Source organism: Bradysia coprophila, chromosome IV (assembly GCF_014529535.1).
Source record: "Bradysia coprophila strain Holo2 chromosome IV, BU_Bcop_v1, whole genome shotgun sequence".
In the NCBI taxonomy this organism is placed as follows: domain Eukaryota; kingdom Metazoa; phylum Arthropoda; class Insecta; order Diptera; family Sciaridae; genus Bradysia; species Bradysia coprophila.
The window spans coordinates 4,288,263-4,315,035 of record NC_050738.1 but is presented as its reverse complement, the minus strand read 5'-3'; the positions used below and the strand labels follow the sequence as shown (position 1 = coordinate 4,315,035).

General features: G+C 34.6%; 1 protein-coding gene across 1 annotated transcript; it reads left to right on the top strand.

The window, feature by feature from the left end:
* The first annotated feature begins 1,432 nt into the window (after positions 1–1,432).
* Positions 1,433–26,250, top strand: LOC119085888. The gene is made up of 11 exons (XM_037196424.1): positions 1,433–2,185; positions 4,872–5,025; positions 5,470–6,063; positions 13,477–13,580; positions 20,650–20,903; positions 20,996–21,905; positions 21,983–22,104; positions 22,223–22,286; positions 23,871–24,047; positions 25,595–25,778; positions 25,838–26,250. The coding sequence occupies exons 1-11, from the start codon at positions 2,089–2,091 to the stop codon at positions 25,878–25,880; spliced, it is 2,703 nt and encodes a 900-aa protein (XP_037052319.1). The 5' UTR covers positions 1,433–2,088; the 3' UTR covers positions 25,881–26,250.
* Positions 26,251–26,773: the final 523 nt, after the last annotated feature.

Below are 26,773 nucleotides of genomic sequence, written 5' to 3'. Positions count from 1 at the left end.
ATTATAGCAATGTTTGTGTTAGGACGCATGAAGTAAAAGATTTTGTATCGAGCTTTAACAATACAGTCAATAGATTGAATTTATTGACTTCCGCTTAAATTTAATTTCTTTGTTAATTTTCTTTAAATAAACATATTAATAGTGATTTGGAAAGACAGGCGATTTTCAACCTTATTCACAAAATATAAGGACAAATATTAAAAATTGGAAATAACTATCCATTTCGAACGGTAACAAGTTCCAAATCAAAATTTTACGCCAATTTGGATTTAGAACAATTACCATTGCTGCTTATGGTGTTCCAAATTAAAATCGTTCGAAATCAAATACCTCGTATCTTGATTTCGAACGATTTCAATTTGGAACGCCATAAGCAGCAATATTAATCGTCCTAAATCTAAATTGACGTAAACTGATTTGAAACTGGCTCGAATAGTTTCTACCGTTCGAAATGGATATTGAGGAGTTCCAATTAAATATTCGCCTTGGTAAAGAGTCTTTGGTGAATAAGGTTGAAAATCGCCTGTCGTACCAAATCACGATAATTAATGTAAAATCCACATTTCCCCAACTCGATAATACTACAAAAACACCAGAGCATTAATAAACTCTGCTTTTGCCTTACGAACTAATTGAATCTCATCAACGCTTATTATGCCATTCCACTCTTATTGTAACAAAAATGATTTAATAGCCGAAAACAAAACTATAAAAATAAATTAGATTCTTGTATTACGTGAAGAAGAGACTCAAGGACGAAAATAGAAAACGACCAAAACTTGAAATTGATTCGCTAACTCCAATTATTGCGTATCTTCCATAATGATGCAGAAAATAAACAAACTGTCGTTTATAAACACAGAACGTTCGATATAAAAATTTAATCTCCCTTCAAAAGCGTCTACCCTACAGCGAAAATAACAAGGAAATCTTCAAAATTCCCATGTTTATTATTATTCTTTCCTATCATCCTCAATGCGTATACACCACACGCATATCTTGATGTACAAAAAAATTTCTATCTCAAAGCAAATAACACACGTTCTGCATAAGAGTTCGTTTTCGTTTTTAGAGGACAAATACTCTGGTGTACTACTTCCATTCTACTGCGTACACATAATCATTCCATTTTGCTCTTCAAAACTATTCACCCTCGTCCTTTACATATACGGATTAGTGGGTCAATGCAATATACACACTGCTACATACGCTGAACAGTATTATCCACGCGGCTGTAATATCCACAGTATCCATGAGAATTGTTTATTCTCTTACAAAAGAGAACATTTCATCGCACACCAACCTGCTGTTAGCGAATTCTCTTTTAAAACGAAATTCAGAGTACGGTTCCTGCGCACTGAATTTTTACTATGGAATATGGTCTTCAAGCTGAAGAAGTGCTATCCGCTTTTCAGTTTATATCGACTTTTCTACGTCGTTGGGTTTATATGTTTGCTCGAATAGTTCGGGTTTTTTTCGTTGGAGTGGTGGATGGAAGATTTTTTGGGTGAAAAAAGAAAATTTTTGTTAGAAAAATGCTAGTTACCGACCGAGTGACGATGGATTAAACTTATTGAATGGAAAATTATTTTATGAAATTTCTGCATAATGTGAAATAAAATGCAACCGAATGATCAGGATAATAATTGGGACAATGAGTGAATTTTGTGCGAATATTTTTTTTCGCGATAAGAATTATCGACACGTTTGTTGGCTGAAAGTGGACCAGAGAAAGTGTTATGCAAGATTGGAAGGGTTAGACACTTTAAGAAGAATTTGAGAGGAAAAATTTAATTGCAAAATTTGTGGCAAATTGACGAATTTTCTTATGAAAGAATGAATATTTGTGGAAAATGTTCACGGTTCACTTTCCATGTAAAATGTGACAATGAAGTGATATCTTGTACATGACATAATACCCAATTGGAATAAATTGGAACATTTGCATCTTAGTGGATTGTATAGTTTTGTAAATATAAATTTAAGTTCAACCAAAACCGTTAAACCAAAAATTGAGGCCACCGAAAATATTTATTTAATTTATTGATTTTTAATTTAACAATTAAGGGGAACTCAAAATTCGAAACTATGGAAACAAAAACCTTAACTCTTTGTATGTTAATTTTGGTTATAATAAATTGTCGTTGCGTACGCTGTATAAACTTTGGATACATTTCACCGATCGGTAAGCAATTACAGATTTTCTTTTGTTTAGATTCCGATTCAAACAAAAATATACCCCAAAGCCATCACCGGCATTATTATACCACCAACAACGAATAATAAACGAAATCCAACAAATTTGTATCACCGACTGCTAAGCGTTGAATAGAAAAAAAAACACGAAGAAATGCTCCCCTTTGCCTATATTTACCCGAAAAAAGGAAAGAAAAAAATCCCATTCCGTATGCACACATCCAACGAAATTTTATTTGGGTGTCTCAAGTGCGCAAAAGCTTAGGTTATAATCAAAAGGTTGTGAATGTGGAATGGGTCTTCCGGAACGATTTGAAGCAGGTATCAAATATCATAAAATGTTCTATGGAAACATCACTAGCAGTTTTCCTCTATACATGTTATTACAGTAAAAAGCGTAAGGATTTTTCGTTTAGTTCTATTCGGTGTATTTATGAAGGGAGACTTATCAAATTCAATATTTTCGTTATTATGCTCGTAAATATCTATACCGAATGGTAAAACAAAATGTAAGTATTTGTGGGGGTTGAGTGATCGTACAATAGAAATTGCTGCAATTTTTTTTCAGATAGAAATTTGACAATGGAGAGGGTAGAAAATCTTTTTTCCAAAACTTTTTAATATGAAAATAGTCAGCATTCATGCGAGTCTTTCTGTGTATAAACCGTGCTTTGATTCTAGAATTCATTCTAAAAGACAAAGCAGCCTTTTAGGACCGGCTATATCATCTGTTATCATCATTGGCGACTAAAACGAACATGGCCTCTATATGGAAGCGGTTTTATATTGAAAAAATTATGTTGAAACATATGAAGTAAAAGATTTTGCATCAATCTGTTAAGTACTAAATCCCTTGATCAGTCATGCTTGAAGTGCGTGGTTTTAACGTTTATTTAGCCTCTCTAATACGATCTGCCACAAAATGAATAACATTTTTAAATCAGCCCCAAGTATAAATTTAATGAGAGCCTTTAAAGCTGCAAAAATTTTAAATTTTTAGTTCACTTTAAAATGTAGACAAGTAAGTCTTTTCAAACAGATTTATAGAAATTCTCACAATTAATTGTCAAATAAGCAATTAGATGACACTTTGAATTATCGAAACCAAAAAAATACTATCAACAACTAGAGCATGTGTGTCCAAAATATAGTACACCGGCAACTCTCATCCTTTATAATGACAACATAGTAGGGTAGTTGTATACGCAGGCCCTTCTTGGAAAATCTGTTACACCTCTTGGTTGTACATACATGCTATGTTCTTACGAATGATAAACACTCAATGTTTGATATAAAATGTAAACTACCTCTATGGTTCACTACTATTGAAAATGCCAAAAACCTTAAATGTATGAACATTTGTGTCCAAATACCCTTTTTTTATTAGACAGGGAACGAAGTTAATGGGTGAAATTCGAGGATGAACTATAACGGACGGGCGTTCTCTGTGATATTCCCAAATGAATGCTTGTCTCGACACTTGATAAGACTACTCAACAAAAAAGACTCCGTGAAAGAACGAGATGTTAAGTAAATAAAGCAAAAAATTAACAAATTTAATTTTGTCTTTCACACTGAGTACTTTTTTGGTACATATGTGGAGAAATCAAGTCTTAAGCAAAAAATGATAGAGAAAAACAGCCAGGGACCTGACCCACCCAATAGGTTTCACATTTATCAGAAGAAGTAACAGATTCGATACGGATTGCCTACAACGTTTTTCTTAATAAAGGTAATGAAAGTTTTTGAAAGTTGGGAAAAACGATCCATGGGTCGGGGAAAATCCTTTACTTCAATTGTTTTAACATGTCATTTTTCCTTATATTACTTGAAGCAGCGCTCATCGTTTAATAGTATCGTTGCTGTTGATAACAAATGACATTACTGTTCGCTTCGTTCTAGAAGTCACATTTTTTTCCCTTTGCTTCTATTTTATCCATAAAATAAATTAACTTGAGAGACTGTCCACCCATGTTTCTCGTTTCTTCCAAATAAATCAACACCTTACTCATAAGCAGAACTTGTTCAAGTTGCTTTTAGAAATATTTTCGTTTTCATCTTTCGTCTTTAGACAGTGAACCACTCTTTTAAATTAATTTCATTTCTAAATTGTAATCTATTTATGAATACCGAAACACAAAGCAAGTGCATTCCAGTTAGCTTCACTTAATATAACAGCAACAACAATATAGTGCAACGCACACACATATTTTGTGTGGTGACTATCAATTTTAATCCGGAACCAATATGTAATTTACACTGGTTAAAGAACACCCACTCCAATTCGAGTAAAACAATTCATACCCTCAAATGCTTCCTATAAAATGCGCTCGTTGAAGTGAGACTTCTGTTGTTCAGCATGGTGATTTATGATACACGATGACATTGTACTTTGTGTTAACGAACCAAATAATTTCTTAATCGGATGCAAGTGGTGCACAATACGGTATACATTGTAACATGTAAACTGCATTCTTTCATCAAGTTCAATTTCCAATTTTCGTGTTGATATTCAAAATTGAACAATGGTTGCAGCATATAAAACAGTTTATGCTGTGGCAATAGTCAGCCTGTCAACACGTTAATACAAAACTATAAATTTATGTTTTCTCCCCTTTCGATCGCTATAAAAGGTTTCCTAACATTGTACGGTGTTCTTTTTTCTGCGTCTACAGAAGTCGTCGAGGAATGGGGTTGTCACGACACTGAAATTCGACTCACATGTCCACATTTGGACTCAACGATCGGAGTATTAGAAGCAACATTCACCCCCAACTGCACAGAAACAGTAGATGGCGAGGACAACTGCGCCCACATTGACTTGAAAAGGTAAGGAGATTACATTTACATAAATACAGACAGTGTTTGTAGTGGCTTTTTAACGAGGGCTATTTTGTGTTATGGCATTCGAAATGTCGCGTGCCTTGGAGACATTTATATTTTCATCGAATATTATGTATACTTTGACGGTGTATAATACCTCGATGAGAACCTTTTTATTGCTGGAAATTAATTGCTTGTATAAAGTAAACATTTTCCGGTCATTTAATAAGATTGTGTTCCGTGCGTTCAAACAGTATCGATAAAAATGATAGAGAAACTTGGCACACATGACAGAGACAGACATAATGGAGTGTAGTGGAACAAATCTCCCTTCCGATCCAAACGGTTTCATTTTGAATAATTTCACTTCCTTGAAGTAAACCGTCAATAACATCCCAAACAGTACGGATTTAATGTTCCCCTGATGTAATTACTTTCCACACTTTCCAGACTGACACGCGCCTACGCATCGCCCCTGATAGACCATCAAATGGCCGAAACGGAAGCGGGCAAAAAGTTTCTGGAGACGATGCGCCGTAGTAAAGAGATCGAAGCTGCTCTAAATGATTCGTTGGCCACAAACAAAATTGCCGACTTAAAGCATCACAGTTACGTTGAATTGAAATCGAAACGGAACAGCTTGAGAGCATCGCTTGAAGAGTTAATTCTGGAATATTTAAGAGGCCTATCGCCGCCCGGTGACGAAGAGAACTATATGGAATTTTCGAAACGAATACGAAAAAAACGGGAAATTTATGTTAATGAGCAGACTCAGCATGAAAATAACAGTGATAAATTAGACTTAGTGGTGGATAGTGATGTGTATCAGAGAACGGAAATTGGTGCTATGAATATAACAGTGACGTCAGACGATGATGATTATGATAGTGATACACCGTATGATAGATATAAAAGTGTGAGTGAACGGCCAATTTGTTTAGAGCATCGACGAAGAATAACACAACTGGACCAATTTTCATTGGACCAGTCCATTGAAAATGACGCTGACGATGAACATAACATCAGAAGAATTGTGAATTATCGGTGAGTGTCTTTTTGATCTTAGAAATAATTTTCTTCGTACAATGCCACATCATCTAATTAGCGATAGAAAATAGGTGGGTGATGGGTGGAATAACAAAAGAAAAATCAAAGAAAAACTAACAACTCAAACTCAAATCAACCGATTCTTTAAATGACACACATCTTCACATCATTAGCGTAACAGTAACGCATCCGAAATATTCGTAAACATGCATAAACTAACAAATTACACGGTGATTATTACTGGGAACAGAACTTTCGTGTCGCATGCATAATACCTATAAACAAAAACCAAACAACGGAGAACTTTTCTGTTTTTCTGATTTGTAAAAATAGAAAATTTCCGTCGACATTATGTCGTTTGAATGCACATAATTTTCCATACGGATCCGATGTAAACGATATTAAACGGTGTCGCTTCGAGAAAAGAAAACAACATTAACTCGGTTCGCCTGTGCCTTATAGCACTCGTGTGATACACAAACTTAATTATGTTGATAAAATGTTGGAGAATTAACGATTTTATGATGTTGAAGTGAATGTAAGGTATGCAGTTTGGCGGCTTTAATGGGCTCCTTAATCCATTTTATATCCGTCTAATCGTCAAACAACAAAATCAATTTAATGACACTGGGTTTTGCATTATTATGTATCCCGTATGTTAACGTTCATATAAAATAAGTAGAAAACTGAGTTAAATAAGCAAAATCAGTTCTAGCACTATAGGTCTAGAGTTATGGCCAGAGTGGAGGGGCTAACTAGACAAACCATAAATTCGATTTGGTTCGAATATTGACGATCATGCCTGTTTTTCGGGAGGTCCAAAATATTCAAATATGATCAAAATCGCTGGACTTGCTTCTTCTCACAACACCCTTTTAGGATCTAACTCTTTTTTCGAGTCTTGGAATTCGTTTGCATTGGATTAATTAGCTCGGAACTTGCAATCCCATAGAATGCAATCGTATCACCAAAGCTCTTCACATATTTTTTGGCGGTAAATGTCGATTCGATGCAGCACATATAATATCTTTTATCTACCTAGGTGAAATAATAGCAGTGAAAAAGTGCTATTATTTCGCCGTCGGTAGATAAAATAGCGTATTCACCTCTGTCCAAATGTTTATTTAGACACTTGGGGTTATACCATTCGCCTTCGGCTCATGCAATAACTCCCCAAGTGTCTAAATAAACATGTGGACAGAGGTGAATAATCTACTATTATCTGTCTAGAACGATAATCTCGAGCTTATCTCTCAAGGGAGTTTTTACTTATCTCGATATATCTGCTCTCGACAGATAAAATATGGTATGCACCTATTGCCAGACTGTTATTTTGGCGTGTAGGCATTATTGCCCACGCCTTCGGCTCTGGCAATAATGTCCTACACGTCAAAATAACAATCTTGGCAGCAGGTACATACTATATATAACGTAGAGCATCCAATAAAATCTACCACTGACCACTGATCATTTTTACTTTACTTTACAGGCTTTGCAACTGAATTGTTTGTTACCAATGTTTAGTCGACTCTTTTCGGACATAAATACCGATGCACTGAACCGAATTAATTTAGTTATTTATACAACCGAGTAATAAATGCTTTTTCAGGCACTAGATGTGTAGATTGTCACTCGAGGCCGTAGGCAACGGAAAGTCCTACTTTTCTTCACTTGTTGCGAAAAATGCATTTTATAATCGACTATTTCTTCTCCCAATATTTAAACTAACGACGGACATGCATTGCACATTCATCCTGCAATGAATATTCTTGTATGTTTGGGTGCAATTGGTGCAAATGATGAAATGAGTCCTCGAGTAAATTGACCTTATTTGCATACCACTTGCCCTCAATTGCTTTCCAATAATAACATGGTCATATCGCTTGTCGTTTGTAGAAGAAAGTTCCAAAAGAAAAATGCAATTTTTAACCACCACGATGCATAAAGGGAAGTTTCGTAATGGATGGTAGCAATTACGTTGACGTGATAATATAGTGTGCTGTAATAACTGAAACATAGAGAATATGCAACTCTTATGAGCGAAATGGTTTTTCAATGTTGTGTACGATTCGTTCAACTGCGGAAACTCATTCCACTGACCCTTTTTAATAGTCTTTGTTATCCTTTGTGAAGAAAATTTGCAGACGCAATCACATGGCGTACAAAGCAGCAGAAAGAAATTATTTCTTTCGATTCGGCAACAAATTCCCTTTCAATTACGGCAATTGTCATATTTCACATCTATATTACCGAGGAGGACATTTTATTCGAATTGCTTGAACCCGACGTGAATGGGAAATTGTGTCATAGACCATTAATCACTGTCATTGTCATTTTCGTATATATTCACGTCTTACGAAAAAAAAAAACAATTTTTGGTATTTTAGAAATTGTACAACGTAATAATAGATTCGATGGGTACAGCATGAAGTGTGTGAGAGTAGCTTTACATTTTACCTTCAGATTTTGAATCATTTTTACCGGTACGGAACACGGGTAAACAAAGACAATAAAAATAATTTCCTTAACAATGCGAAGTAAAATTTACTTCACGGATACAGAACTCGAGGCTTGAAGTAATAGTATTTTACTTTACTAGTGAGGTAATGTGGCCTTTCCCTCACTGGTGAAGACCCTTACCCTCGCTCGTAAAGTAAAACGCCATACTTTACACGTGAAATAATTTGATATCTCGTATCACGATGAGTAAACGTACCTCGGGCTGAAGCGCTCGGATACTTTTACTCATCTGGATACGAGATATCAAATTACTTCACTGGTATAGTAATGTACTATTACATAACTAGGGATAAAAAGATGAAAAGTAGAGTTTTCGTGTGAATTTTGTTGATCCGAGGCGAAGCCGAGGTCAATAAACACACGAAAACGAGACTTTTCATTTTTATCCCGAGTTATGTAATGGATTTTACATGCTGAGGGCGTTGAAAGTAGTGCTTGAAACACGAAAAGTACGGTTTTCGACACATGTAGCATGTAAAATACATTTCTATAAATGACGGAAAATTTTATGATGTTGGCTCGCATCTTCCAATTTCACATAGGAGGCTAAGCAACATTTCGACCATTTATCCCATAGATACGTAATGTAGTGTTGTATAGTGTTGGAATATGCACTTGATATATAATTCTATCTAGTGGTCCAATAAAGTCTAAACCAAATAGTAAGGACAATAAACAGCCGAAAGTTAAAGTCATGTTTCATTGAAGGTCCGGATAAAAGACTTATCCGAAATATCCTGAAGTCAGTCCACACCTTCCAACACTAAGACTATCTTAGCCTCCTTGTTAGCATTGTTGACCAATTAGATATAATATGCGTATGTTAGTCCCTCCTAAGCCTTATACTAAAGTCACGGTTTGAAATCTATGGAATATTTTACACGGCCAGATTTGAAAGGAATTGGTTCTACGACTTTTATTTTTGAGCATAGAGACTGATACATATACACACGGTGTATTTGAGATAGAACCGAATGTTAAACGTATAAACAAACTGTGCTGATTTTATTAAACATTTATTTCCATGAATTATTGTATACGTCTTCTGTACGTCACTACTATAAATCAAATATTTAGATATTCCTTCCAACGGTAATAATAATAGTTCCGAATGTTTTTCTTTTCTTAATTTAGTACACCCACTTAAACACACACAGTTATTTGAACTCTGGAACATTACAGCCTCACTAAATATTTAAATATTAGGCTAGGCATAAATTAATCACCCACTACTCAAACAAAGATTAAAATAGCAAATCCTCTGTAGATTGTTAGTTACTTCACGCTGTGCAATCTCCATAAAATAGTAACGAGAGTATAACGACACTAAAACTCAATTCATAAAAATCCGAAGCTTTTCCGTTGTGAGTAATTGTTTAGATTGTATCACAGTGTACCAACCTGCTATTTTTACAAAGAATAAAAAGTCTGGATTTACATGTTAATAATAGTAATAATAGGGAAATAAATGGATGATGTGTTGAAGGACTTCCCGCCTGGTGATGATAATGAAATCCGTATGACAAGATTTATTTTTTCAACCATCAAAATTGTTACCATCTACTTAACATTGCCTCAATTTGTATACATTGTATAAGTATTCAATATCCATCATATCATTCACAAAACATTTATACCGCGCACAGCCAGCCACTATATGACGCAATGTATATGATCTATGACAGATTGTAGTAAATTTATACTGTTCCAGCTTGTGTAAACAAAACTTAATTATAGATTTACGGTTTGTAATTAAACAACAAAAAGTTCAGTTTTTAATTGCTGTTTTCCAAATCCATATCAACTTCTGGTAGTAAACGCATGACTATAAATAATGTCTACGATTGAAGAGGATTGGCATAGTTCCGATTTAGACACATTTTAAAATAGATTAAAATATTTTGATGGGAGAAGTATAATTTTTGATCTTTTGGAATGGTTGTGGTCATAATTTTTCGATGGTAAAAAAAAACACACTGTAACCATTTGATCCGGAATGGTTCCTATATATTCATCAGTCGTTGTGGGAAAATTTGATTCACCAAAATGAATTGGAGTCTTTTCGGTTTATTTCCAATTTTAATATTCTGTGTGCCATGTAAATATATACCTTTACGAGTAATGAATGGTGTGTGTATTGCATTATGTCATATAATACGATTCACGATTAATTTTTATTACGGAAAAGTGTTTTTTTTTCGGGAACATGTTTGGATTTATTAATAAATATATTCTTAAGCGTAAACTGATTCTGGTTATAGAAATGTATAAAATGGTTTGCAGTGGATTAGCTAGTAAACCATTAAATTTTAAAGCAGAGTTGTACTTATGTATAATGGCTTCCGGAACACGAATTTCGGATAAATTATTTTTTGTATTTAATTGTATCGTGTCTTTGAATATTTAATTATACCTCAAGTGCAAGAAGCAACCGATTGTTTTGATATTACAATTTTAAGAATTCATTACATCACATAGAGCCTCTTCTATAAACCACTATTATAATCTTCGACCGCTCATTGAACAAACATTTCTTGAAAATGAATATCGTTGATATAGTCGATATTGTGACACTGTACTGTGGTGAAATCGATTCAGCAGAACGTTAACGTTAACTGCCAATGACATGCTCTGATGGAACATTTTCTTAGCTTATTGAACAGTACAATGAAATTCAACATAAAGATTCAGCTTTTTCATTTTGTTTTTAGCTTTACGTGGTTACCATTTACATTGCTGTAACAAGTAGAATCTTTTACTTCTTTTGTTTTCTTATCGGTATGTGTTTGATACGATATCTATTAGTTCAATGGTTTTAACAAACATTTTACTATAAAAGAGAACACCAGTTGATATTCATCAGTTATTTTCGTCGTTCATCTTTGTAAATAACAAATGATTAGAAGTTTCTTAAAAAAAAATATTTCTTGCAACACGACAGAGTAAAGTTAACCAGGGAGGAGCGCTTGTTTGACTAGGGACCTGAATAATCTAGTAGCCCTTGATATTTTGCGAATAAAATTTTTCAATTTATGTCAGTGTTCATTTGAGTTCATTTTCATCCCGTGTATTAGGTTATTTGACGTTTCGAAAATGAACCGCTCCTGCCTGGTTTATTTTACTCTGCCGTGCTTGCAACCATATCATCTACAAGATCTACAACCAAGTGTAGAACAGATTTTTCAAGAAGGGCCTGCGTACACAGCTCTACTATGTTGTCATTATAAAAGATGATGCCTGTCTACTATATTTTGGACACACATGCTCTAGTTGTTGACAGTATTTTGGTTTCGAAACAAAAAGTTTCATATAATTGTTTATTTCTTAGAGTAATCATACCTAGAGACTCTAGGCTAGAGTGGTACCGTACCATACCGTACGAAATGGTAAATTATTTTCCCAACATCAGTTTGTATAAGATGAATATTTCGTACGATTTTACGTAAAATTTTACACCAACATGCAGGCGATGACATTTTTGGTAGTTGTCAGTTTAGTATTTTGAAAATCCAGTATCGCGAATTTAAATTTTTGTTTTTATTTAATATTCGGGACAATTTATCTTTAATTTACTGTGAAAATATTGTGTAGACGTTTTTTTTTTGAGTGGGGCTTATATGAGGAGAAGAAAAAACTTCTCAACGTTCCAAGTGTTTTTTATGAATTGTGTCAAAATTGTGCTAATTCGAAAATATTTTCACGGAAGCTTTTTGCAAATATTTTAATCCATTGAAATAAATCACTCTTCTTAGAGTACACTTCCATCTCTGAAAGGTTCCAACCCCCAAGGTAATCGTTCCAACATTTTATTATTTTTTTTAATTTAAACGATTTGTGTAGCAAAAACTTTAGAAACCCTTTCGCTAATTTGCCCACCAATTTTCACACTATCAAATATTTCGTTTTTCATGTCGGGGACACAATTTTTACGTAATTTTGTTCGTAATTTCCAGTCTATATAATTCGTCTAAGGTCTATTTGACAATTATTTGTACGAATTTCTATAAATCTGATTGAAATGACCTATACTTGTCTACATTTTAAAGTGAACTAAAAATTTAAAATTTTTGTCACATTAGAGGCTCTCATTAAATTTATATTTGTGGCGGTTCAAAAAATGTTGTTTGTTTTGTGATAGATCATATTAGAAAGGGTAAATATCCGTTTAAAAATATGTTCTAGTGCTTGGTTCAGTTCTATACTTCCTTTGAGTTTTTTTTATTTTTAATAGACGCAACTCTTCATTTTGAGCAAACAATTGTTCTACAATCTGCTACAGTATTCTAAGAGGTACCATTTGTTTTATATCACTTCTCAAAGTCTAGTCCTTCAAAATAAAAATCTTCGGATCTTCAATTTTCTATCGATATAAAATTGAAATCTGAGCAAAAAATTGTTCTACTGTAGTGCTCGAAACGTTACTGTTTTTTTTTACATCGGACAAAAAATACAAATGCATGCAAATGTTGGAAGGTGTTAATTTACTTTATAGAAATCGGTCCATTCTCGACGCATATCGTAGAATAAGTTTTTGCTCAGGCTTACTTTTTACGTTGAATAAAAGTATATGAAAAATCCACTATGACAACGCACTGTCAGTGCTGTGACTATGAACAATAATTAACACATTCAAAATAATTGCGGCTTGTCAACTTTCGGCACCCTGGACTTTACTTAAATAGTCGTCGAATACCTCCAAAAAAATTTCTAAAAATCTAGAAATCAGTTTTGGATTTTTAGAAATTTATTTGGAGACATTCCTCGACTATTTAAGTAAAGTCCAGGGTGCCGAAAGTTGGCATAAATAGCCATAAACGACTCATATTGAATTCGGTTGCGCTACAATTTTTATAAGTTTCGAATCTCAAGCATTTTTCTCTCTATTTACAGTTGTTCCGGCAAAAATCATTGCAGCTTTGTATTTTCAATGGATCATCCCTTCAGTATGCTCTGGGACAGTGGCACCGTCAGATTGAAATACATTTGTATGGAGGGTAAGTTCAAAATGAAAAATCACGACTTCCATTCATCAACACCCAATTGTGCCATTCATGCATACATACCCTCTGATGTTGATTGCCATAAAACTGTCAAATCATCATAACTTACAAATATATATCAACTGCAGCTCCTTTCTTGGTATGGGATGTCGATGAGTTTCATGTATGAAATAAAAATTTAACAGACAAATTTACGGAAATAACAACACGCTTTGCAATTTATTAAATTAAACCGAACACGTGTCAGTTTTCTAGCAACTTGCACATTATTACTGTAGTTCGCATTGGTGTGTTTCCACTTTTCAAATGGTATAGAGTCGATTCGTCTATGATCTGGAATAATAACATGTTCTACACACATACGATGTTTTCAATTGGGGTAGTTCACCATTCACTATTATTATAATGGTCTCGCTTTGCTATTGAACGATAGTGACATTGAAACAATAATAATTTATTCCTATAGAAATAACGAAAGTGACTGTGTTAAAACGCAATGTGCATTTTATTGATATGTAAGGATATAAATAGACAAGACCACGGGACACATAAAAGCACCCCATCCGCTTCTTTTAACTAAGTCAATGTGTGGGTTTTTTTCTCTGTTTGTTTCGTTTATTAAAATGTGACGATTGCGACGACGACAGTGACACATAAATTCCATTCAATGATTATAACCTTCAATCTAGATAAATGCACGTCGAGTACATAGTTCAGCCCCCTATTCATAACATAAATATAGGCTCTTCGGTGGTGGATAAGATACTGACACAGTTATTGATTGATGGACCTTATCGATTTGGGTTTTAATTTGAAATTATGTTGAAACGGCACGATTGTGTGTAGGCTGTGTGAAATGTGTTTTTAACACGGTTTTACGAATAGAGGAGTCGAAATGGCTGGATATGTAGGTTTATTGTGTCAAGCAGTTTCAAAATGAACAAAAGATATCAATAAAATTTACGAAACACTGGAGGGAATAGAATGAAATTGCTGTTATCATGTCTTTTACACAGCCATGGGCTCTGTTTCTATAGTGCGCGCATAAATCATAATGTTTGTGGTGAAACTTTAGGTAAATGTTATACCCTTTTAAATGTCGCAGTTGTTTTATATAAATTGGATTAGAGAAGATCTAAGGGACACGAATCGACTAATTTTTTTTTAATTCAAAAAATTTATTATTTATTAAACCAGGGTACCATGTCGCGCAAACAAACGTTATTTAAGCAATTTATCTTATACTCCAGGGAAAAATGTTATAAAACTAGTTTTGTTGCTTCGAGACATGTTTGCCCAAGAAGGAAAGCGAAAACTAATCGTCAGCAATACCAACCATGATGATTAATATTAAAAGTATTTTTTGGAGAAAACTATGTTCGACTTGTTAGAAGGTAACTTGCCAATATCGTTAAATGGCAGGATACGGTTTGATCAAGTTTGTAACTCCCGTTGATTATGCTGAAATGCCGACCAATCATTTGTCGTTATTTTTCTGATGGACTCAAAAACGAAAACTGTCTTCCATGTCCACTGTCCACCAACAATGTATTCCAGTTACTTTCGCAATTTTTTTTTTTTTTGATGCTGTTACCACATGGAGATAAAACTGAAATGATCCTTTCCGAAGACGTGGAATATAACCCTCCTCTAAGACAAACAGAAACGTAAGGCATTGATAGTCATTGACGATTTCTCGTAGGAGAGGAGAAAAGTGTATTCAATGAAACTCATTTTCATTTCTCTATACTACCACTGCTGGGGAAATGAAAATGCGGCACGTCGCTGTTCTCTGATTAGTCCGTTGTGTCTCTCAAGCATCTGATGGTGGCTTATTATAAACAATAAATTTTGAATCATTTTTTTATTTTCAGCAGAATAGAAGGTATATAAAATTCAAAGTTAATAATTAAAGTCTTTTCCACATAAATCGGGACGGGAAACGACACTCACGGTTCATTGTATAGTGGTCAACTGCCATGTTCACAATTCTACCACTTGCATATACATTAAAGTTTGTGCGCAATTTCTTTAAAAGGCGACTGGTTATCACAGCTCTACTCGCGCCTACTAATGATACGAATTCTAAATTGTTCTTTTGATCGATTATGTAATCCAAATCTCCCACGCAGAGCGTCGAAAAGAGATCAGAAGCTGCTTCAATTTTCAGCGATTTGAGTTTTGGGAACGCATTTAAAATCCGTCTAACATTGAGAGGAAATTGCGGCAATTGTATTTTCAGTGACAATTTTGTTAGATTTGGAAAGGAAGCGATTAATTTAGGCATTCGATCGTAGAAATGAGATGCGGCTAAGAACCAAATTGATAACTCTCTTAGCTTTGGATTGTAATAATTACCAGGATCAACTATTGGTACTTCATCCCAGATTCTGAGTTTTAAAACTTCAACGAAATTGAAGTGTCTCATAATTGCGTCCACCTCCGTTTTGGCCTTGAGGCTGTGTTGTAGGATATTGAGATGCTTCAAATTCGGTGTAGATTTTGCCAATTCGCTGATAAGATGATTTGACATTCTGCTGCTTCCCAAAAAGCTCAGCTTTTCAATTGACGTATTATCCGAATTAGCAAGTTTTTCGAATTTGGCTGTACTTTCGATTTCGTCATCAAAACATTCTATTGTTAAATCTTTTAACTTTTTCAATTTCCAAATCTTTGCGAAACATGAAATTGACGTCCAACTCATATTGATTGTGAGTACCTCCAATTCCGAATTGTCTGCAACGGCATCCATAAGTTGTTCATCAACTGTTACACCGGATAAGAATAGCGATGTTATTTCGGGTTGATTCGATAAAATCTGTGCAATCGTGACGCTGCTTGCGTCTTCGTCTGTTAGAACCCATACCACTTTCAATGTATTGATTTTCAATTGTCGATCGAATATACTGGCGAGAATATCCCAATGGCAAGTTGCTTCCACTTCTTTCAGGACCCCGACTGGAAGGCAATGGAAAACATCAACAAACTCTTTGTCGCATGATACAATCTTCAGATATTTCAGCTTCTTTAAGTTTAGCTCATCGTTGGAAGGTCGTTGTCGATAGGTCGTAGAGGTTTCACTAATCGAACAAGCGATTAGCTCCAAACGTTCAACGTTCGGAATCATTGACAAAATTTTCAGATAATTGAGCTCATCTATGGTGACACATGAAATTCTTAATACCTTCATAGTTGCTGCAAACTTTTCCAGAATAGAAATGATACCGCAGATTTCGCGTTCCGTAAATTCGCCCGATAAATATTTTCGTCCTTTAATTTCCAATTTTGATATCTGTCGATTCGTTGTTAGGATGCTTTTGAGCCATTGAGAACTCGCTGCATTATCCGAAAGGACACGTTGAAGGAACCACTCATCAGTCCGTAAATAGATATTTGAATCATTTACTCTACGCACGACGCTATAAAACCGCCTGTTAACTTTTGCGATTTCTTCATACGTTGGCAAATATTTCGTAATTTTCATCAGTATTTCGACAGGAAATTGATCGATTTTCATCTTGATCGGTTTTTTCTTTGATTTCTCACTTTGAATTAGTCGAATATTGTAGCACTGAGTTCAATTTGTTTTCCTTCCGTCTCTTTGACAAAATGGTATCAAAACACTGACACATGGATCACTTGTCAAAATAGCACTCTACAATTTTATGTCTATTTTGACAGCTGTCTGTATACAATGTGCGACGTCGGCTTGTGTCAAACTATATAAAATTTCATTTACTATACCAATGTTATGATGAGAGTGGTTAAACAATAAATTTTTGTTGCTTGTCAAAATGAGCATAATTTTGTATCATTTCGCTCTTCACCAAGTCTCGCGGGGCACTCTCATCATAACTATACTTCGTCGACATTTGATGTGTGGGTGGTAGCGAATGCCTTTTCAGCCTGAGTTTACTTGATGTAATGCTTTCTAAAAGATGTAAAAACAATTTCTCGGCTCTCACCTCTCTTAGAGATCTCCTTCCACACCAATGAAATTTAGCAGTATTGTTCCAGTAATCTGTCTCTTTTCAGAGAACTGATTCCCACTGTTTTGATTTCAGCGTCTTGGGAAATAACATCTTTATAGTAAGGATTCATCCTAAAAAGTACGTATGTGAGCTAGGTGTAGTCCATGAATAAACTTACACTATTAAAATGCCTTACTCAACCAGACATAACATAGTAGAATATAACTTATGTCAAGTAGAGTCATGTTTATAAATATCACAATGACCTTAATATAGTCGAGGAAACAGTGTACTAACGAAAAATTACATGTTACACTGTCAAATTTATTAATCTATTTGACATAAGCAATATTGAACTGACATGCTAGATGCGTTGCTTATTTCATATTCGATAAATCTGAATTGTCCCATCATCATTCAGCAGCAAAGATTTCAATAACAAAACAAAATAAACAAAACATTGACTTTAGACTCGACCTGACCCGATACATTACCAGAAATGGTTTCCTATAGTAAAACAAAATTAATCGAATAAAAAACCGAACGATTTTATAAAAAAAAGAAAAGTTGGAACTCTGGATTCCCAATTCGGATTGCATGTTGTCTATACATCAGTGTACATTACCAAACGTAATATGATACAAAACTTCGTAGTTTCCGACCCTATTGTAATATCAGTTGTATGTCAGTTTATTTTTATGTCGGAATTCAGCTGAATGGTGGCTTATTTTCAACAGGAAAAAAAAACTTCCATACAATTTCCAAACCATATAACAATCGATTTTTTTTTCTTTCTGTTATTTAGCACGTACATACACTTGTGTGTGATTTGAATTTTTATGTGTGAATATTCCTAATTCATATAATGCATCAGATAACCACATATATATTATGAACAAACATGTAGGGCTACACATATAAAACGTAATATAATAAAAATAATTTTATTTGAATGGCGTTTTTGGCAATGAGGGGTTGAACGGTTTGATGGGTTCGGTCGGTTTTTGGATATATCGGTTTGGAAATGTTTTTCGAAGCATTTCAAACACATTTTACATCTGTTGCAATTTAACATTTAATTGAATTATCCCATAGAAAGCGGATATTGCAAATGTAAATATTATCAACTGTATTTAAGGTCCCACACAGAGTAAACGTTCTATTTCAATTACATCGAATGTGTTGCTTTCAGCAATAATACGCTTCTGTAATTACTGATGTTTGGATAAATACCAACAAGTTGTGAAAAGCCTTGTTCACTCCTAGGTAAACAGTTACAGATGCAGGTGGCTTTTTATTCAGTTAGGTTGGTATGGTAGAGCGTTTTAAAGTCGGATAAATTAAGTAACTTTTGGATATGAAATAAAGGAAAGGCTTTACATCTTTACATCTTTGAGGATCATCAAAACTTTCAGACTGGGAGCGTCCTATACTATTCTAAACTGTCAATTACTTCTGACTCTGGTGATAGTACATATATGCAATTCTTGTTGCTCACTTTACTGAGAAGGTACGACATCCTATGGGAATACTTAAGGGTTGAAAGCATGTTCTAAGAAATTTAATAACAAAATTGAAGTGAGTCTGAGGGGTCTGAGGTGAGAGTGTTCAGGACAAGCTGTCTCATCAATGACGTTTCAAAAGCACAGAAATGATAGCAGATGGCGCTACTTCCATCGAGCCGGTTCGGCGAAAGTAACTCGTTGCTGCCATGTTACCGGCTCGACGGAAGTAACACGTTGCTGCCATCGGGTAGGCTTGACGGAAGCAACGTGTTATTTCCATCGTTCCGGTTCGGCAGAAGTAGCGTCATCTGTTATCATTTCTCTGTTTCATTGATTTTCCCATTTTTTCATTTTTTTTAGAAAAATGCGGGAAAATTATGGGAAAATTTTTTCTGTAAAATAGTTCCTGCTTAACCAATTTTGTATGAATTGTTTTCTATATTTCGAATTGGTCAGTAAATATCGCTTAATCAAGAGTGAATAAAAAATTAGAATTTTTGCAAACAGTTGTAAGGTTCGGTTCAACCTCTGGGACATTCAACCTATTAATTAATAATTATTAATACAAAAATGCACGGTCGAGTTAGTAATTTTGTCAATTTAATTAAATAAACCTCAACGTCAAGCAGCAAATCCACGTCTTAATGACTTGAAAAAACGTTTATCATCTTCAAAAGATTTGATCAAAGTGAATGTCAGAGATAAATTATCCCACAGGAACTTTGCGGTTTTCATTTATATTCTCAACTTTCGAATAAAAAGTTTGTTAGCTCAAACGACTAAAATTTAATGAATCATTGGTGTATGAATGTGACTTTTATATAAATATAATCAACAATGGTAACGTAACACTCTTATGTTGTGAGAATTTTAAATGAGAAAAGTGTGGATTTACCCCAGAGCAATTTTCACAAGCGTTGGTATTGTATACCAATGAAATTCTGAATGTTAGCGAAAAACTTTAACACTGTATTTAAGTTGCTGACCTATTTTCCACTGAATTGTTCATCCAGCCGAAGAACTAGCACATATATTCTCCACCAGGAACGTGTGTCCGTGTTTTGAATATATATGCAAGAAGTAGAATTCAATGAAGCTATACAAGAAATGTAAAAATATCTGTTTGTCGCACCAGAATAATAATTTCGTCTCGACACACTCACATCGACACTATGTGACCTTTTGGAGATCTTTCACCACAAATGTAATTTCCTCTGCGGCTTTAACATTTTAATAAGAAAAATTACTTTTTTCCATGGCGCTCGTTTTAAATTATACGTTATTCTGTGTATCACGTTTCGACGTATTCGAAACTGCTCTATCGTCAGTAACAATCTCCTATAACAAAACAGTTAACATTTTCACATTATAGGGAATGACAATACGAATTTCTGATAGATTTTCGTTCATTTATTCACACTCGTTTACCATGCCACATCGATCGACAGTTTGATACAATTTGTGATAGGGCTGTCCACAAATGATATCGATGTAAAACTCATTACCATTCCATCGTTCTGACTCTGGACGCCCAAAATTGAAGCTATTTAAAGTAGACACTAAATGGCGCGGTGTCTCTATTTTCAGATTTTCGACTGAACAAATTTTGTGGTGAACATCTACTGATTGGACCTGAAAAACAACCCGTCGATGATTTTACAAAACCGAACGAACGAAAGGGTGAGCCTGTAGCTCAGGCACGCATACAAACCGATCAAAGTTTCCACCATTTGAAAATATTAAAATCAGGCGAAACTAACGATGCACTGGGTCCCGTTGGTTCATCTGTAGTCAATGAAAATGACAAAAAGAGGCGAAAAAATCAGCGTGTCTATTCACAGGTAACCGAAAATTTCCCGCTTTCTATTTTGTCGATAAAAACTGGGTGAAAAATCCATTTATACTGAACCGGACACATTTTCCAATATTTTAGGACTTTCGGATATTGAAAATTCTACCCAGCAATGCAGACGACACGAGCGATATTGGAAAAATCGGAAATGAAATTTATTTCAAAAAAGACGAAAACGAGATTGAAGATAACAGAATGCCTTTTCCAACGGTGCATGAACCGTTTACGGAAGTAGTGACACATGCCGAATTAGATGAGAATAACGAAGCAGAAAATGATATTTTACAAAATGAAAATAGCAACTGGAATAAATATCGAACACTTTCCACGTCCATTGAAACCATGTTAAGTCCTCCAAGTAGACCCACTGAACGAACAACCACTACTACTATTACTGCCACTTCGGTTACATCCCCAATAACTTATGAAACTTTTTATACTCATAAACAACCCAACAGTAGAGAAGAAAATCTGAACGAGAACGAAACGATACCACAGGACATCGATACGTTAGACAAGGATATTTCGAACGAAATTATACTGAAAAATGAATCTAGTCAAACCCACCCGCCGTTATTCACCGACAAAGTGAATAAGGGAAATTTAGCTATAGATAGAAGGCCCATTGAACATGACCAAAGAGTGATATCGACACCACCCACAACATACCATAATAAAATCTACAAAGAAAATTCTGTGATAAAATCGAACGACGTACTGGACGAGACAAAGGGTGCATATGACGATGAAGTCGATTATAGTTATGAAGACTTTGCGGTTGAATATAACGGCCGTACAGTGTTCCGACAAAATATAATCAGAAATCATACGAGCTATCAGACATCCTTTTTCCGGCAGCCACTGCTGCAGGGCTTCCTAGCAACAACTGGTTATCCGAAATTTTACATTGGCGAGTCCAATTGCAGTTGGAGGATATCCGCACCCATTGGCCAAAGAGTTCGCATTACCATTTTGGACATAAATTTGAGATGTAAGCTCGTGCATCGCAGTGTTCCTAGAGACATTCTGATGAATGGAAATTGAATTTTACATTTTTTGTACTTTCAGACGATTTCATATGCAAAGATTTCATTCAAATATTTGACTTGGAAATTGGTAGAATGCTGTTCAACAGCTGCAGCGAACACGCTCGACCGATTCAAGTGTTAAGCGATTCTAATCACATTGTGGTATGTTACTAGCGTTACTTGCACTTCTTGCATTTTTGTCTTGTTTGATCATTTGAATTATGTGATAAAAGACCTCATTTGCATGCGACTGATGGAACTATTTTTTTTCCACAAATAGATCAGTGTGAATACAACGTCAAAGGTTGCGTACCCGAAGAGGGGTGTTCTGCTGCACTACACAGGTACGTTTGAGTTGAATACTTTTCTAATTAAAAATATGCAAATTAGATAACCGGACGAGGGATAGCGATGTTAAATTTTGAGTAATTTATTTCTTTTGCAATCCATTAAAAGGCGTTACATTCAAATTTATAGCACAGTGTACCGTATATTGTGTGCAGTTGTTGTTCTTTAAAAAAAATTGTTCGTAACCATGAAGCTTAATCTACATACTAAACTATTGAGACTCTCTACAAACATACCTCCACTCTACTGAGCTATTCCGGTGTTGATTTTTGTAATCTACAGTCCATTTATCCAAAGTACTCGCTGCTGACTGAGGGTAAACGTTTTCAAAAGATAATGTATACAGTACAACCTATCATTAAATCACTCTTTTATCATTGTTGTGACCTAAATCTGGTCGACTGAAAGATTTTCATGAAATTTGCAGGCAACACAAAAACCCGACCTGATAGGTTTGAATGAAACCTGACCTGAGCAATGTTCAGTGAACATTTAGGTTATCCATTTTTTACCGCAGTCTTTCCTAAATAGGTAATTATCTGATAAAGGCTATGTCATTCGTTAGAAAAAATAAAGCGATGGAGTTTGACTCGTATTGTCTTTGTAAAAATGGATGTCAAAAGAAATGAATCAAAGATAGATTTTTCATGTGCGTGTGGTGATTAGCCTTAATATCTCCACTAAAAAAACCGTGAGAAAATAATGCCTTGATCACACTTTGTCTGATTTCAATGCGGAGATTCAATGTCTATTTTCTCTTGCTTTGACAGGGTAGAAAAAAGATATTTTCTCACTCGAACTGTCACTTTCGTTTTGAAAAATGGAGCCACCAATTGATGTTTTCTAGTAGTCTTAGTCACACCTCGCACGTATGTCTTCACATTTGAAAGAAAATAGGAAATTCCAACTTGAGTTCTTGTTGGAAAATCCAATTTTCTACAATCGGTTATGAAATAACTATTTTGGTTAACATTCCATGACTGTTTAAACGAAAGAAGTAATAGATTTACAGATTGATTTATTGCTAGTGGATATGAGTGTGAGCTAGCTTTAACCTGCTGTAAGACAAAGCTGAATTCCTATCACTTGCCCTTACCTAGAAGAGAATCACTTATATGAAAAATATTCACAAAAAGGTCTCCTTTAGCACTAAAGGATTTAAATGACCAATCGGACCTCCCTAAAATTTGATATGATGAAAAATCAAACCAAAATTTTTCCCTCACGGTCAGTTAATATACAGCGGGTTTTTTGTTTGTTTGGTTTATTTTTCGTAACAAGCGCAGAACGACCCTGACGACAACACAAAAATAAAATATTTTCTGAGTATTTTCACTATAAGTTACATTGAAGATGGTATCGGATCGCAAACAAAAGGTTTTATAAACCCACTTTAAGACGAACACCACAATAAGAACCGCTCAAGAACACACATCTACATAATAATATAGTTACTTACGCTGTATATACAGCATATGAACAGCGAACAGAACTAACTCACTCATACAGCGGTGTTCGTTTTTTTCTAATCAACACAAATCGAACTCACTCTTTCTAACCAACATTATTTTACCATTTAGCATTAGGTTGTTTGACCCCCTCAGCACCATTACACGGTCGCCTCGTTCACAAATCAGAAAACTCAGCCAAATATATATGCGATCCAACGTTTGTCTTCCCCGATACAGCTGTTTCCAGTCGTGAATTGATTTGTACGTCGAGCCACACGTGGGATAAAGTGCTGCCAAATTGTATCGGTAAGTTCAATTAAGTTCAATGAAAATGATCAATTACATTTGCGAGGTGTTACCGTACATCAATTGGAGCAACAGTTTCATTCAGTAAAATTTACAGCATTCGTTCATACAGTTGCTCTTTGTAGATAAATTGGATTGACTTTGGTTTGTACTGATTAATTGAAGATAATTCGGTGTGCTCAGTGATAAAGTGTATATATGTAATGTAATTAGTCTCTGCCAGCAATCACTGAAGATAGTGGAGTTCAACCAATTTTTTTTTTATTCGAGCCACTCTACGCAGTGTAAATTTCATCAATTAAAATGAATAACATAGCTAGAGTCGTTGATTGATCGTGATTGTGAAGTCGTATATATTCAACGCATAACGAACTACAATGCCATTGTGTCTCGTATTCGTATCAATGCATCGCAATCACCAAAACATTTTTTTGAACTAATTTCAGTTCGACCAGACGTGTTCGATTTGTGTGTCTATAATACAAACACTTATATCTCGTTGCACATTCATTGTAAATTTCGATGTGAAATCGATTTCCTTGTAAATCTTTTGAACTCGATATTTGTATATAATATGCAAAAGCAAGACATAATTGTGGGTAATTGAACTCAACATTCCGATCCTCATTTTTGTTTTTTCTTTTCTGTCTGCTGGTTTTCTTGCATTTTGTTTTTGTTGATATTCGGACACGCAGATTATATTTTGTAACATTTCGAAACCTTTCAAACGAGCACTGAAAACTGGCTTGTCGTTGTTGGTGATAACGAACAATATTGCAACACTTTGTTGAATCATCGGAGTCGTACATGACGTGTTAGTCGAGGGGTTTTGTACGCCAGACGCAGAACTTTCAGTAAAAAATTCAAATATTCACATTAAGCATGCGCTATGACTATTGTCACAGAGGCAGTTGAGGACAATTTAATTAATCAGAAAAACTTGAGTCTGTGGTACTTCATGGCGGAAAACTTTCCATTCGATTTTTCAGGAATAAAATATTGAAATTTTCTTCTTGTAAAACGTTCCACCTAGCCTTTTGCTCAGCCAGTACCACCTAAGAAAAACTCGCCTTTCATCATTTCTCCTATAGGTGAGGGATTCCAAATGTGCATCAGATTCAGTGAGTCACCAGAAAAGTTTTGTGTTACAGCTTGGCCAGTGAATCCCTTAACATCTAGGTAATAGTTAGCGATGAATCCTATTTTTCAGTGTCGATTGATTAGGACTCTTGACTAAACGTTTTCATTCCTTGGCCATAAATTTCGGAATTTTTCTCGTAATTTAGGTGAAAAGCTGTATATGCATCTGTTGTGGACCATTGATTTGAGGCACTTTCTCTTGTCAATTCTCAATTCGTTCGGGATACACCTCGAGAAATTGGCTAAAATCTACCGTCTACCACAGATACGCAAATAACTATTTCAGTGTCATCCATTAGTCTCCTGGCACTATAATGTAATCTAATAACTCTGGCAGTTAAATTTCAACATAATCTTTCACTGCATAACGACAATATATTAAAATTGAATTCGTTTTCTGTTTTTAGAAAAATCATCTGTGCACAAAAGTGGTGTTATAACCGTCTCGCAATTTAATCACAAGAAACACAAGGTTACAATGGCCGAAAAAGATGATTTGATGAACAACATTATCATTCCGTCATCCGTTATCGCTATCTTATTTATTGTAAATGCCTTGGTATTTCTGGCAATCATGCGTTGCAGACAAAGGTAAGAAAATCGGATATTCATTTTCCCAATGAAATTTTACCAAAAAAAAATCTTTTCAGAAAACGAAGCCTTGAGTTTGATCATGAATTGGCTCAGCTGTAATTCCTCCCCGAAACCGTTAATATCAATTGTACTCTCCAAGTTCAAATAAAATATACAAAACAAACAAAAGAAATATCTCGATCCTGTAAGTTATAGAGATCTGAAACACAGAACAAATGCACCTATTTACGTAGCCAAAAAAAAAATTAAAATTTTTTGAAAAGAAATGAAATTTATTTTGCTCGCAATTTATATTTTTTGTAAACGAAAGTAAATAAAAACTAGAAAATAATCACTTGGATCTCTAAAAGTTCTAAATGTTGCTTTGAAATAAAACAAAAGTGTTAGGTCATATCGTTGGAAAAAAGTGATGATGGAAAAAGAAATGAAGCTAAAACGAAGAGATGTATTTAGGAAAACAGAAATGGGGGAAAAAATACTAAAATTTTTGAATATTTTTGCGTTGTACGTGAAATTTTTTGTATATTTTTCAAAGTTGCTTCTTTAATTAAAAAAAAGTTGAAAGAAAATCAAAATAATTTTTTCATTTAATAATCTCAATGGTATAATACGTTCGAGCATTGTGCTGCAAGATTTTGTGTCCGTAGAAAATTGTAGAACAGAAGTCAGATCCCAGATATCGAGTATCCATAAATGACGTCCATGACGTCGGATGAAAATTAACATTTTTAGTAGAGAAATTCTTTTCAAAACCAAGGGAAAATTTTGTCGAAAAATTCTATTTTTAGGTTACACACTGAATGATTTGACAAGACCGATCTTACATAGTAAATGACACTTCAAAAACTCTGAAACCAAATTGCTAATTCTAACAATAGATCACAAAAAAATGATTTTAGAGTCACGTTTGAAGGAATAATGAATAATGATTTATGGTATTCATGATTACCAAGCTGTTTGCGAAATGGTCAACATCTGTAATCGCTCAGGAT

Excerpts from the sequence above, each read along its gene's own strand:
- LOC119085888 (XM_037196424.1), top strand. The coding sequence starts at position 2,089 with ATGGAAACAAAAACCTTAACTCTTTGTATGTTAATTTTGGTTATAATA. Across the intron at positions 13,581-20,649 it reads GAAATACATTTGTATGGAGG|ATTTTCGACTGAACAAATTT; the intron begins GTAAGTTCAAAA and ends CTCTATTTTCAG. Across the intron at positions 25,779-25,837 it reads ATCATGCGTTGCAGACAAAG|AAAACGAAGCCTTGAGTTTG; the intron begins GTAAGAAAATCG and ends AAATCTTTTCAG.